Here is a 15,468-nt window from a genome sequence, read left to right on the forward strand (position 1 = left end):
ATTTTTTGTTTTGTTTCACCCCATTGGTTTATTTTACCACATATTTGGAGATGAAACAAATGTCAAACATGTAAACAAAAGTGTTATAGGTTAAGTGTCTTTTTCTCTACATAATCACTGTAGCTTTAATTACAAAAGTTTTACTTTGTTCCTACCTGAACACAAATAAAATTCATCTTTGACACATTTCCCCTGTTATAAATTATACTTTTATGGTGCATCTCTAGAAATTAAAGCTGTGATTTTTCTTCACCCAGAAGAGAAAATAAAAGTGTAATAGCTGTTCATTCAGAACATTTGCTTTTTGACTTTGAGCCACGTTTCTTCTGTAAGAAATAGTTTAAACAATAAAACAACTAATTGTGCTGTAATGCCATTCAAACTAACAAAATAAAAGCTTATTTTAGAGACTAACACAGTCATCAACATGACTGAGCAGTTCATGAGTCAGCTGCTTGTGCTTTCATGTGCGGTGCTGGGATTGTTTTTAGCGTCTCATCCGAGAAGACAACCTCTGTCTGCCATGCTGCACATCTGTAAGAGCTAAGGCAGCATCTGTACAGATGCCCGGGCTCGGCTGAACCAGTGCTTTAAGTCCTCGCAACAGAAGGAGTCGTCTGGTTTAGTCCCAGCGGACTGCTGCACCAGATGAGGATCAGGCAGCTCAGGTCGGACCAGAACTGAGGGGTCGACTAGTCCGTGTTAACGAAGTAGGTGGTGAGCTCCCCTTTGCCCTTCACGGTGATCGCTCCTCGGAGCGTGACGTCGTATCCGATGCTCTGGATAATCTGGGATGTTTCCTCTGTCACCTGAGAGCACAGTCAAACAATAAAAACATCTTTAAGGTGAACCCAACCACGTTTCGTCTGCTGCTTCTGTTTCAGAAGAGCTACACGATACACAAGTGGAAACTTTCCACTCCTCATCTTTTTCTGCGTTAATGTTTCCTTTAGCCGTTGTCTGAGGTGAAACAAAATGGAAACCAGTATGACAGCTGGAATGATCATACACACAAAATATACATTTTTAACTTAAAATAGCCCAAATTACAAGTTGATAAAACACAAACAGCAGATATGATGATGGCAAACATGAATTATGTTGGCATGTTTTTAAACAGGAGTATTTTCTGACCTGTATCTTGTCCAGCAGCCCCGTGCTGTCCATCCTGCTGGCAACGTTAACCGTGTTCCCCCAGATATCATACTGGGGTTTATGGGCTCCGATCACTCCTGCAATCACCGGGCCGTGGTTAATTCCTGCAGGGAGACGACAAACAGCTAACCAGTGCTCGTACAAACACTTAAAGAGGCAGTTTGAATCTTTTGAAGCCAGGTTCTGTAGAAAGGTTATACGTTTTAATATCTTACCTGTTGTAGGTAGCTCCTTAACATCAGTTTGGAGAAATAGTTCATCAGTCTGAGCAACATTAAACTGTTTCTCCAACATGAGGTTGATCAAAGAGCCATCTACAGCAAGTAAGATATTGTTGTTCACAACTTTTCCACAGAACCCCACATTCAAAGAGCTGACCTATCATGTTGATATCTTTTTGTTGTGAAGTCAGCTTTCATGAAGTTAAAGCCATCAGGACTAGTCAACTAATCTGCTCAAGGGGCCACAGTTACTGAAAGCCAAGAGCTCAGGGGACGGACATCCAGCAGTTATTGTCATTAAGTCAGTTTGTTTTATGATTTAAAGTATAGTTATATTTAAAACTGAACCCATTGGTGGGTCGAACTGAGCTCACTCGTGGGCTTGATTTGGCCCCCGGGCCGCCAGCTGAATAGCTGCTGTGCATCTTTACTCGTTTAATTTCAGTCATCGATACTTTAAAAAGTTAATATTTTAATTTACAAATAAAGTCTAGCATTCCTTGAAGGACTGTTTTATCTGGCGATGAAGCTAAAATTTACACTGATCAATTTACAAAAGATAATACACGTAAATAAATATTTAGTAATCTGACCCCCATGTCTTCTTATTGAGTAAAACACTTAGACATATTTTAATAATTTCCAACGGGTTCATTCTCTCTGCTCAACACTTCATGGTCACCACTTGATTGTTCTTTGTGTTTGTTCAATAAACATTAAAAACATAAAACCTGAAGATGTTGTAAATACAAGGATAAATACCTCCTGGAGAGATAAAACAGGTGACGGGAGTTATTTGATCTGTGATCTTGATAAACCTCCAACAGACTCACCGATCCTGAATTTGAAGCTGTTAAAGGAGTGGGAGTTGATTTGCTCCAGTTTGCCCCTCATGGCGAGGGCGAACTCCAGCATGCAGCGCACATGGCTGTAGGTCACATCAACTTTCTGTAGAGGGAGCCAGAGTTCATGCAAATCAGTCAACTCGTCCAGTTTGGTAAAATACAACTTCCATTAGAACATCCTTCATGTGAGCTGTGGACTGTTTCTAACCTGCTTCACACAACCAAGAGCTCAAAGAAAGAGGTCTTGAAATAAGCTTTAAGAGCTCAAACCTTATTGTCTTCTCCTTGGGGTAAGTGTGCCAGTCCTACAGCAGCCATGTACGTGCTGCCGATCGTCTTAATCTTCTCTACTGAGGAGAACTTGGGCTTCATCAGAAGCTGAGAGCAGAAAAAACAGAGAGAAAAAGACGGATGGAGTGAGACTTGAGAGACGGACGAGTTTAATAACGGCTTCACTTTTCGTTGTACCTCGTCGAAGTCGACGATCATTTCGTTGAGCAAGCGCAAACACTCCAGACCGTCTCCGTTAACGCTGCTCTCTGTGTAAAAGTCTTTGAACTGAGGGATGGATGCAAACATCACACACACACACTCGTACGACTGACTGTACAGGTGCTGGAAAAAAAAAAAAAGTCCAGTTCAAATATTGATCCCACGTCTCAACTAAAGTCAAATGAGCGCCAACATTTACAGGGATAATTAAGCCATTTTGAAGTGGAGCTCAGCAGTTATGGACAATTAATATCCTACCTGTTGTAGATAGCTCTTTGATCAACTTCAGTTTACAGAAATGGAGTTTAATTTGGACTGACTTCACGAGCTAACAGCTACTCTACACAGCTAAAGCCAAAGTGGATTTTCTCAAAACTCATAAAAACTTCATAGCAGTTTATGTACCATTTCCAGAGTATAAGTCACAGTTTTTTTGCATAAATTAGCATGCCTGCGACTTATACAGCGAAGCAACACATTTATGTTTTATTTCTTCCATATTTATAACACAATTTTTGGATGAGATCTGATGATTTCATTCATTCTGACATGGAAAATATTGAACACTACCATTTGCAGCCACTAGAGGGCCCTCAACTAATATGGCAAGCCAAGTGTCTCACTAACAGGTAAAAGTGGCTATTAATGAGACACTTGGCTTGCCATACATTTGTCTCACTCCGGAACTCCTGGAGCAAACGTCACATCAGCTGCATTTCGCCACGCCGCCCAGGAGAAATGAAATAAATTTGACCATTAAGGTGCATTTCTCAAGTGAAAGATCAACTGAGACGCACCTTTACTATAATGTTGAGCAAACAAATAATTGTTTTTAGATGGTTGGCTTGTTAAATTTCAAAGAAATGCACAGCAAGTCGTCCCTCTGCACACTCCCGCTTCCACGAATCCATCCATCCATCCATCCATCCATTATCTCCATCCATCCATTATCTTTACCCGCTTATTCCATTTTGGGTCACGGGGGTCGCTGGTGCCCATGTCCAGCAGTCACTGTGCGAGGGGCGGGTACACCCTGGACGGGTCGCAAATCCATCACAGGGACACATAGAGACAAACAACCATTCACTCTCTCACTCACACCTAGGGACAATTTAGAGTTACCATCAGCCTAACATGCATGTTTTTGGTCTGTGGGAATAAACCGGAGTATCCGGAGAAAACCCACACATGCACGGAGAGAACATGCAAACTCCACCCAGAAAGGCCCCTGGACTGGGGTTTGAACCAAGGACCTGCTCGCTGAGAGGCAGCAGCTCTACCAGTTGCGCCACCGTGCTGCCCCTTCCACGAATCAGTTTTTGAAATGCAGCTGATTTGACCGCCAAAGTGCATTTATTAAGGAAAAGTTCAACTGAGACACACCTTTGCTATAATTTTGAGCAAACATATAATTGTTTTTAAGAGTTAATCTTGTTAAATTCTTGTTAAAATCCTCCCGCGCACGCTCCCGCGGCTGCCATTTGGCAGCCAATCAAATTCTGGCACACCGGCCCACATTTCCGGGTTGTCAGCGGTGACACGTAACAAACACGTCGCATCAGTGGTGACGCATAATAGATGCAAAACATTTATGTTTTTTCCCCCACTTTATTAGACATATTTGGACTGTTGCGACTTATACGGTGGTGCAATGTGTACGGCGGAAAATATGGTAAACAAGGCTTAAACTTTTATAATGCTGTCAGTTTTATTCCTGCTACAAGTGCCTACAGCTGCACCAGACGTGCTTGTTCTTGTAAATAACCACAGAATTATACCGAGATAACTTTGTAACACAAAGCTGACACAGGTGGAAAGGTTTTTAAAAAAACATTTTCATGAATTGCTATATTAGTTCTGGAACTAGAGTCGTTCTAAGACATCATCAATCCACTTTGGCCTCCGCTGTATTCAGACTAGCCGTTAACTCATCAGTATAGTTAGAATAAAACTGTATTTCTCTGCACTGATGTTGCTCAGACAGCGGCCTACAACAGGCAAGATAACTGGAAGTGGCAGACATGAAGATGTTGAGGTTCTCCTTAGGAGTGACAAGGATGGATCAGATTAGGAATGAGATCATCAGAAGTACAGCACTGGTTGAACAACTGGGAGATAAAGTTAGAGACCAGACTGAGATGGTTTGGACATGTCCAGAGGAGGGACAGTGGGTATATTGGTAGAAGGATGTTAGAAATGCAGCTGCCAGTAAAAAGACAAAGAGGAGATATATGGATGCAGTTAGAGAGGACATGGATGCAGAGGACAGAGATGGAGGAGGACTCGCTGTAGAAACCCCTGAAGAAGAAACAGGAAGGAGAATTGTTACACAGAATATTACGTCATAAAGAAAGATAACAGTCCTTTAATTATCTGTCTTCTTCTCCCCTAAATAATAATCTTTGTCTTAGTTTAGCAAGAAGTTGCTTTTGAACATCTGAACATGTGAAGCCAGTTGAGTGAACTCCACAAATACAAATGTTTAAGTACAAAATGTCCTCTTTTAAAGAAACTGGAAGTGTACGACTACTTCTTTAGATCGAAGCTGCTTCCATGTATTTACTTGATTGCTAACAGCTTTGCCCATGAAGAAAGAGCCGACATGAGGCGGCATGACATTGTCCAGCAGCAGCTTGTTGATGTTCTCGATGGTTTCCATCTCCTCTTGTTCTGTTTTGAAACATCTGTCCAGCAGGAAATCCACACGACAAGTCAGCTCGTCCTGAAAGAAAATTCAGTTAATATTTGTAACCACAAGTCTGTAACTCTCACAAAATAAAACTTCTGTGATGATTTTAGATCATACACCTGTCTGATCAGTATGAGGCACACAAAGTAAAAGATGACCAGCCAAACCCCCGACATGATCAGAGGGTCCTTCAGGACACCGATCCTGCAGAGACACAAACACACTCTCATATAAAACGTGACTCTGGTGTCGAGCTGACAGCTGAACCGATAACGACTTCCATTACGTATTAACTCAAACAAGAGCATCTTGTGTCTGACCCCCTCCAGGCTGGCTTCTGTCTAAAGGAAACTGCTGAATAAATGGTGAGCTGAAACTTAAGAAGAAGGATTCACAATCTGGACTCTGAGTGGTGGACAAAAGGCAGGGAATGGAACACCCTCCCTGTGAAAGACGGACTGTGTGATGTCTGCAGAGAGCGGTGGAAAATGAGCGAGACTGAGACGGCTCACAAAGTTCATTTATTGTCTGCACATGCTCATGTTTTCTTCTTAACATCAGCATAAGCTTCACTGTTTCTCTGTGGGATCTGAACCAAACTGGCCTCCACAGAACTTTCACAAATTCAGATTGAAAACTTAACATTTACAAAATGTTTTTTTTCTTCCACTGTTACTGCTGCAAGCTTTACTGTATGACCTGATGCTCAATAATCCAGACAGAAGAATCTAACAATTAAGTCAGGTCCTCTGGACGGATTCTTCTTTGCTGAAATGTTTTGTCTTTTATCCAAAAGACTTCTTCAGACTGATGAGCTGCAACAAACTCAGTCTTATAAATAGCACCTTCTCATAGTGGATCAACCAGTTTGATGGGGACATCCAAAACTATCTGTTCACATGATAAAGAAGGACCGTCAGCCTAACAATTAATTGTTAGTGTCCTGATGGCTGGCTGGAGTTCTGTTAGCAGAGAAGAAACCCAAACAGGACTCCAGCCAGCCATCCGGTGAAAAGGAGGAACCCAGACCCAGACGTCATTCCTTATGTTGCAGGAGTTTCAGAGAAGCTGAGATGTTTATTGTTGGGGGATATAAGGTCATAGATGTTTTCTCTTACTAATGTCAAATGTTATTTAACCATGTGTTAAGAGTAGGGGTTGAACGAGTATATAATTTTTAAACTCGACATTAACACAATAAAACCCGAGTAGAACTCGAGTATTTAATGACATCATAGATCTCAAGATAAAAAAATAAATAAATAAATAAAACTGCAAAAAAAGGTAATTATTTAAAAAAAAAAAAAGACCAACAAAACATTGGGAGCGTATATTATGCTCCTACCATTTATCATACTGCAAATAAGTCACAGAAAAAATAAACCATTAGTTATTATTATTAAACTGCAAACGTGAAGAAACGTGCAGCACGTCAAAAACGAAACTTAAACCGAAACTGGTTCTGGTGGATTGGACCCGGTGTTACACCATACTCTGTGACCTGCAACAGTGCAACACCGCCCCCTACGGTCATACGTGGTCACATAATATGACGTCACTACGGATACCCGACTTTACATTTTTAACCTCGATAGATGTCCTAGCAATCGATGTGTAGATTACTCGAGTACTCTGTTAATGCCCTAGTTAAGAGTGGTATTGTCTTTGCAAAGTGGAGCCTGCAGAAGCATGGAGCCTTTCACCTGATAAACTCAAGGCCCTAAGCTGGAAAGCAGAGTTGTCTTGACCTCGCCTTTGTACCATTCAGTGTTGCCAGATCTCGCGATAGAAACAAGCAACAAGCTCTATGAAAACAAGCCCAAAACAAGCCCAACTGGCAACCCACCACATTGTGTAAAACAGGTTGTTTTTAAACAGTAAAAACATACATTTATTATGACATTACACATAAACATCAGCAAAATTATGCTAAGCACTTTGAATAACATACTTTTAAGCTCCGATAAAAAAAATACATTTTGCATATTTAATTTTTTCTACATATTTTTAAAAACAAAACATCCTGACATTTGGGTGAGTGGAGCCCCCTAGTGGTCGTTGACCATATTAAGAGTGTTTGGGGTGCGCGCCGTGTGTGTCTGTCGCCTCACCAACTTGGGTGGGAGCAGGGCTTAAATTATAAACTGATTGATGCCGGAACAGCGGGCAGGCCGGGGGGGTGTGTGTGTGTGTGTGTGTGTGTGTGTGTGTGTGTGCGCATGGGGGGTCTGAGCTGAACTCTTCTCCGTTCCTGCTCCAGTCTCGTGGCACAGTTTGAAGCACCTGAAGGCTTCAATTCTCTGTTGTCCAACTAAGGACCGACCGACCGACCGACCGACCGACCGTCCGTCCGTCCATCCGTCCGTCCGTCCGTCCGTCCATCCATCCATCCATCCATCCATCCATCCATCCATCCATCCATCCATTTTTTATTAAAGTAAATTGGACAGTCTTTTTGACACTTTGATCGCTGTTGTTATTTTGACAAATTAGCGCCGATGTTTTGAAATGTCACGTATAATGTGAATAACGCATCAAACATTTCTCTCTTTGTATTTTCAATTTATTTTTTACAGTAAGCATTTTTTATTTATTATGTCTGAAATGTAGCAGGAGTTCAGACATCTGATGTGTGCGCTCTGTAGAGTTGTCTGGAGACGTTTCTATGCGTAACGTGCACTGTCCACAGGGAATTTATTTATTCTGTTAAATAAATAATCGTTTCTGCTTCGGGGGTCTGAGAGGAGGAGAGGGGGTGTTTTTCAGTGCGCAGCCCCGCTGAGGAGGGACAATATTTGGAGAGGAGAGAAGGACTCTGCGCAGGATCTCAGTGCGTAAGACCATCTGTCCCTCCGTCCTCATCCCCCCGCCTAGAGGCTCCTCTCCTGCTCCTCGAAGGAGCATGTAGCTGGTTCACTGCCCGTGCTGTGACTGGAACATCCACAGACTGGGTCCACCGGACTAAGGGCAACGTCTCCTCTCGTTGTATTTTTTAATAAATAATCAAAATAAAAATGCGCAATGACTTCAATTCTCTGTTGTCCAACTTTTAGGGGCGGAGTTGCCGGATCTGAACAAAGAGTTGCCGGAACAGAACAGGTCAAAATGAGAGAGTTCCTGTATCTTGTTCCGGCAGGATCCGTCTCAAATTAACCACTGGGCGAGAGCGATAAACAGGAAGCAGGAGCGTGGAAGGGACAAACTACCTACTACCACTCGTCTTTTGCTTTATTGTGCGGAGCTGGGAGATAATCAACTAGTTTCACCCGGAAAGAAAGTCAAGCCCAAATAAGCAACTCCGCGTAAAAAAAAAAAAGCCCCAAAAAACTTTAACCCGTGACTCACAAGATTTACAAGCGACTTTAGAAAAAAAACAAGCCCAAAGTTGCTTATAATAAGCGGACTTGGTAACTATGGTACCATTATGAAAAGACACTTCTTTATACTGCCTGTGAGTAGACTTTGTGATCCGGACATGATGCAGCATCCTGTATGCCGGTTTTCAATGCTGTTCCATCTTGCAAGATTAAAAACCTGGGTGATAAAGATCTTTTCCTTTCCTGTGTGGCTTATTTATTTAATGAGCTGATGATAGTATAATTAAAATTATCCAACATTTATTTTCTAAACACAACGTCCCAGTGGCTTTCAAACCCCAAAATACATGATGGCAAATACTGGTTCATCCCAAAGATCCAGTCCCCCAGCACAGAGTAATATTGTGTATGCTGTTCAGTGTCAGGGGGGCTGTGATCAGTCTTACATCGGGGAAACTAAACAGCCACTGGCCAAAAGGATGGCCCAGCACAGAAAATCAACATCATCAGGCCAGGACTCTGCGGTCTACACTCATCTCCAGGCCAGCGGTCACTCTTTCAGGGATGAAGATGTTCACATCCTGGACAGAGAGGAACGATGGTTTGAGAGAGGAGTAAAGGAGGCCATCTTTGTGAAAAGAAACCGTCCATCGTTAAACAGGGGTGGAGGCCTCCGGGTTCAACTGTCCCCCTCTTACAATGCTGTGATTGCTAGTATCACTCAGCCCTCTGTGAATAGCAAGCTGCCATCAGGACATCAATTGTTAGGCTGATGGTCCTCTTTTATCATGTGAACATCTAGTTCTGAATGTCAACAACAAACTGGCTCATCCACTATGAGAAGGTTCTGCTTATAAGACTGAGTTTATTGCAGCTCCTCAAACTGAAGAAGTCTTTGGGATAAAAGGCGAAATGTTTCAAGAAGAAGAATCCGTCCAGAGGACCTGACTTGACTTTGTTAGATTTCCCTGAGTATGTTGTACAAGTTGTGGTTAATGTTTTAGGCTTTGTGTGTTTAACTTGTAACTTTAAATATTCAGTCTAAAAGGGCAACAATGTCCAATGACATGATGTATTTCACTGATAACTTGGTTATTTACAACCTGCTGCTGTTTACTAAGATTCAAAATCGAAATTCAGGCTTCTGATGAAACACTCTGGATGTTTAAAATGCATCACTCACATTTTGCCACTGTGATTCATTTTCAGCAGGTCGATGAGAGAGTAGGACCTCTGGACATAAACATAGAGGAAGAGGGCCAGGTAAACCACTACAGCCAGGGTGAGCAGCAGGAACTTCACAGAGAAGCAGATCTTGACAAACACGATGACTCCCAGCATGGCCAGCAGGCAGCAGTACAGGTAGTACTACATGTTTTCACACAGAGAGGAGGAAGAGGAGGGTGGGGAGACGAATGTGTGGAAAACAGGTTGAGGCTGACGATGTCAAACTTTGGACACAATCATCTGTTAGATGTGAGGACTTTATTTATACCTAATTATTTGTAAAATGTGTAAGATTTTTTTAACTATTGTTTCAGATGTAAACAAACTCATGTGTTTATTTTAAAGCTAAGAGACTGAATGAAAAAGGACAAATATAAACAAGTAGTGCTAAGGTTAGCATTAAAAAAATGAGAGAAAATACAATTTCTTGTATAAATAAAACATTAAATCAGAAACACTGAGTTATTCATGTCGAGGTACTTACAGGTACAGTATACAGCCTGAATCCTTCTAACTCTGTGATGTTAGCCACTGAGGTGAAGTTAGTTCCTGGGAGGAAGAACTGAATAACAAAAAAACAAACAAAGAGTGAAAGACGGTTGCTGAGGGATTTACCAATCAAAACATGATAGAAAAACAATCTGATCTCTAATTTTATTTTTATTAACATTTATTTATTTAGTCTTGTTTTGGCTGCTCCCTTCTTCAGGAGTCGCCACAGCGAACTAACTCGCATGAAGACTTGGCATTCGTTTTTGCACTGGATGCCCTTCCTGACACAACCACAGACCACCGAGTTACCGCAGCCCTCTGTGTGGAGGAGAGAGCTGCCATCTAGGTCCCCTGGGGAAGCAGATGAGGGCGTTAAGGGCCCTGCTTAAGGGCCCAGGGTCGGGTTATTGATCCAGGGAGTCAAATCAGCGACCTTCCAATCACAGGTTAGCCTTCTCTGACCTCTGCAGGCAAATCCTAACGAGATCACAGATCTCTGTTGTAAGGAGGCCTAGGCCTAAAGGCAGCTTAACATGCATGTTTTTTAGGAGGAAACTGGAGTACCAGGGGAAAAAACCAACACAAACACAAGGAGAACGTGCAAACTCCACACAGAAAGACCTCAGGTCCAAACTGGGATTGAACACAGGACCTTCTGTTTGGCAAAAGTGCCAACCACTGAGTCATCATGCTGCCCAATATAACACATTAACACATTTCCACCATACCATCAACTATTTGGGAAAATGTCATGAATGCTTTTTATTTATATCTTTGTAAAATGATACTCTTTATTATTATTAATGAACTATGAAGGATTCCAACATTGATGAGTAGCACAGCTGATCTGTGTTGAGTTAACTTAATCTTGAATCCTGTTTAACGTCAAACTGTCCAAACTTTTGTTTTATGGAAGCATTTACACCCCACATTTATCAGATAATCATTGCATTTGATTAGCAGCAACTAGAGCTTATTTACCCACTTAATTCATCTGGACTTTGATTTTCATGCATTGTTTTTGCATCCCCTTTTTGTCCACCTCCTGTGGGCCCATCACCTGCAGGAGAGGCCATATGAGTCATTTGCATGATGCCACGGGCAGTGGCGGAAGGCAGAGCCTTGGCATTCTGACCCTGGCTTACCAAAGCTGGCTCTTGGGACATGGAATGTGACTGCTCTGGCGGGGAAGGAGCCTGAGCTTGTGCGTGAGGTTAAGAGATATTGACTAGATATACTGTAGTTGGGCTCACCTTGATGCACAGCATGGGCTCTGGAACCAATCTCCTTGAGAGGGGCTGGACTTCATTCCACTCTGGAGTTGCCCATGGTGAGAGGCACAGAGCTGGTGTAGGTCTACTCTTAGCACCCCGATTTGGTGTCTGTGTGTTGGTTTTCCCCAGTAGATGAGACTGGGCTGATGGTTCCTCTCTTCAAAAAGGGAGACTGGAGGGTGTGCACCAATAATAGGGACATTACTCCACTTAGCCTCCCTGGTAAGGTCTATTCAGGGGTACTGGAGAAGTGAGTCTGATCGTTGGTCAAACCTCAGACCCATAAGGAACAATGCTGGTTTTGTCCTGGCCGTGGACCACTGGACCAGCTCTTTACCCTCACTAGGGTCCTCGAGGGGGGATGGTATTTTGCTCATACAGCCTACATGTGTTTTGTGGACTTGGAGAAGGCTTTCAACTGTGCTCCTTGAGGTACACTGTGGGGGTGCTCCACAAGTATTGGATTGGGAGCCCATTGCTATGATCTGGTCAGTCTCTATACAAGCGGTGTGAAAGTTTGGTTCACATTGCCAGCAGAAAGTCAGACCCCTTCAGGGTGGGAGTTGGTCACCGTCAGGGCTGCGCATTTTCACCGATTCTGTTCATAACTTTTATGGACAGAATTTCTTGGTATAGCCAGGGGGCTGAGGGAGTCTGGTTCTGTCACCTCAAGATTCCATCTCTGTTCTTTGCAGATGATGTGGTTTTGTTGGCGTCATTGTGCTGTAATCTTCAGCTCTCACTGGAGCGGTTTTTAGCCAAGTGTGAAGCGGCTGGGATGAGACTCAGCACCTCCAAATCTGAGGCCATGGTCCTCAATCGGAAAAGGGTGAATAGCTCTCTTCGGGTCGAGGGTGAGGTTCTGCCTCAAGTGGAGGAGTTCAAGTATCTCAGGGTTTTGTTCACAAGTGAGGGAAGAATGGAGCGTGAGATTGACAGACAGATTGGTGCAGCGTCTGCAGTGTTAAGGACTCTGTGCCAATCTGTTGTAAGAGGGAGCTGAGCTGTAAGGCAAAGCTCTCTGTTTACCGGTTGGTCTACGTTCCTACCCTCACCTATGGACACGAGCTTTGGGTAGTGACCGAAAGGTTGAGATCGCAGATACAGGCGGTTGAATTGTTTCCTCCGCAGGATAGCTGGAGTCTTCCTTAGAGATAAGGAGAACTTAAGAGAGGGTGAGAAGTTCAGTAATCCAGAAAAGACTCATAGTAGAACCACTGCTCCTCCACCACAAGAGGAGCCAGTTGAGGTGGTTCAGGCATCTGGTAAGGATGCTCCCTGGCCACCTCACTAGGGAGGTGCTTTGGGTATGTCTGACTGGGAAGAGACCCCAGGGAAGACCCAGGACACTCCGAAGAGACTATCTCTCTTGGTTGGCCTGGGAATGAGATGTCTGGACTAGGAATGTGCGATATATATGGTACATAGTAGAAATGATAGACATTTAGCCTATGATAGAGGTCTGTCTTCTACTGGCTAACCGCAGTAATGCTGTGTCTGATGTAAAATCAGAGTTGTCTGATTTAATAGTTACTTTTTTAGTTGAAAACTGTGTGTAAGTGGTGTTAAAGTCTTTTCTTCGAGAGCTAAGTAGCGAAGCTACAAGCTAACTACGGCCGGCTTGCTGTAGTGTTGCCGTATTCGGACGCATGTGCAAAACGCTGTGTTCCGTCAAAAGGTTTTTGTTTTTTTTCTGTCAAAAGTTAAAGTAAGTGTTGGTCAGCTTTAGAGAAACCTGCTCTCTGATCTATGAAAAGAACAGTGTTGTGTGATTTTACTGCGAGACCCTCTGGTCAAAGCCACAGAGGAAACTGGTTGCCATTTAATGTCAGCTCTCCTTAAAGCGGAAAGAGACGCCCACTAGAGGGTTGAAGGGTGAAGTGTTTCAGTTTGCACTTGCTGCTCTGTTGCTGTTCATTTCTTAAGTGAGACGACTGGAAACTGTTATGAGTTAACAACATATTCTTTTGTTTAAAACATATGGCAAAAACTACATGTGATATCTTTTGCACTGTTTTGCACTACAAGAAAGAATCCTAATACTTGATTTGTTTTGTATTTAAAAACTCTCTGGACCTAGTAGTGGAATTTTCTTAATTGAGATTATTTTGTGGCATAGCAGTTTTCAAAATAAATGATGGCAAAATGATACCCTATGCTTTTATTCATTCCTATTGCAAGTTTTATACCAAAAACATATTGTGATATATATCGTTATCGCCACCCTTCACAATACATATTGTGATATGAATTTTATGCAATATTGCACATCCCTAGTCTGGACCTCCCTGCTCAAGCTGCTGCACCCATGACCTGACTTTAGAACAAGCGGAAGATAATGGATGTTTTTGCATTTTGTCTGAGTTTTTGTTTAATAAATAATGAGGCGGTGTAATCTTTCATGTTGTTGTTCATCTGAAGGTGTTTCTATTCATTAAAGCACACCGAGGACCAATGTTTAATGTTGGTTAAGGCCATATACTAAAAGTTTAGCACTGACTCACCGTCTACAATGCTTCAGCTGTTATTTTAAATTTATATTTTATTTTTTTGTTTACAAAATATATATTTTGGTCACATTATTTTAATAAAATGGAAAAAATTGCCCCACTCCACTAGGTGATGAGAACGTCTACATTAATGAGATATCAAATATCATTGAAATAATATTTTTAACCTGCCTAAACATTTTCCCTAACCAGTGGTGCCTTACTTTATTATATTTGTTTTTTTGTCCTTTGATACCGTTTATTATTTCAGTTATTAACCATTTCAACCAACAAAGTTTTATCCTGACAGGATCAGGATAAAGAGACAGATGCAGCATCCCCCCATCAAACAGACATGTTTCCTCAAATTTTAAAATATTAGAAGTCATTTAAAATATATTCAAAATAGTGTAGATAGAGCCTAGAGGGCGTACTTCATTTTCCATTTATTTATTTATTTCTGATTGAAATATTTTTTAACAAAAAAGTGAGATACTCACAAAATTGAGGATGGCCATGAGTAAGACAATGAGGACACAGAGAATGACCACAAACAGCCGCAGCACCGCCTTGGTCGAGACGCCCCGAGACAGATGTGAGATCCACTGGGCATTCAGAGGCATCTTAGAGCGCAGTTTCTTAAATAAACAAAAACATGCACAATTTATTACAGGATTAGTATTGCTCTAATTCTAGGCCATATTTGGTCCATAAATTTGTTACGATAAATAAATAAATAAATATATATATATATACACAAACCGGATTCCAAAAAGTTGGGACACTAAACAAATTGTGAATAAAAACTGAATGCAATGATGTGGAGATGGCAAATGTCAATATTTTATTCGTAATATAACATAGATGACAGATCATAAGTTTAATCTGAGTAAATGTAACATTTTAAAGGAAAAATATGTTGATTCAAAATTTCAGTGTCAACAAATCCCAAAAAAGTTGGGACAAGTAGCAATAAGTGGCTGGAAAAAGGAAATTGAGCATATAACGAACAGCTGGAAGACCAATTAACACTAATTAGGTCAATTGACAACATGATTGGGTATAAAAAGAGCTTCTTTGAGTGTCAGTGTCTCTCAGAAGCCAAGATGGTAAGAGGATCACCAATTCCACCATTGTTGTGCAGAAAGATAGTGCAGCAATACCAGAATGGTGTTACCCAGCGTAAAATAGCAAAGACTTTTAAGTTATCATCATCAACCGTGCATAACATCATCAAAAGATTCAGAGAATCTGGAACAATCGCTGT

At 41.8% G+C, this 15,468-nt stretch overlaps 1 protein-coding gene across 1 annotated transcript in view; it reads right to left on the bottom strand.

The window, feature by feature from the left end:
- Positions 1-637: 637 nt before the first annotated feature.
- Positions 638-15,468, bottom strand: part of LOC119419294 (adenylate cyclase type 2) — a 66,860-nt gene continuing 52,029 nt past the window's right edge. Inside the window, exons 13-22 of the mRNA XM_037686605.1 lie at positions 10,677-10,719; positions 10,431-10,508; positions 9,903-10,087; positions 5,522-5,606; positions 5,277-5,435; positions 2,690-2,836; positions 2,492-2,599; positions 2,210-2,324; positions 1,135-1,259; positions 638-809 (exon numbers count right to left, since the gene is read on the bottom strand). Of these exons, the coding sequence (XP_037542533.1) occupies positions 693-809; positions 1,135-1,259; positions 2,210-2,324; positions 2,492-2,599; positions 2,690-2,836; positions 5,277-5,435; positions 5,522-5,606; positions 9,903-10,087; positions 10,431-10,508; positions 10,677-10,719 (1,162 nt within the window). The 3' untranslated portion in view covers positions 638-692. The remainder of the gene's footprint in view (positions 810-1,134; positions 1,260-2,209; positions 2,325-2,491; positions 2,600-2,689; positions 2,837-5,276; positions 5,436-5,521; positions 5,607-9,902; positions 10,088-10,430; positions 10,509-10,676; positions 10,720-15,468) is intronic.

The sequence above is a fragment of the Nematolebias whitei genome, chromosome 1 (assembly GCF_014905685.2).
Source record: "Nematolebias whitei isolate Nwh7 chromosome 1, NemWhi1, whole genome shotgun sequence".
Lineage (NCBI taxonomy): Eukaryota > Metazoa > Chordata > Actinopteri > Cyprinodontiformes > Rivulidae > Nematolebias > Nematolebias whitei.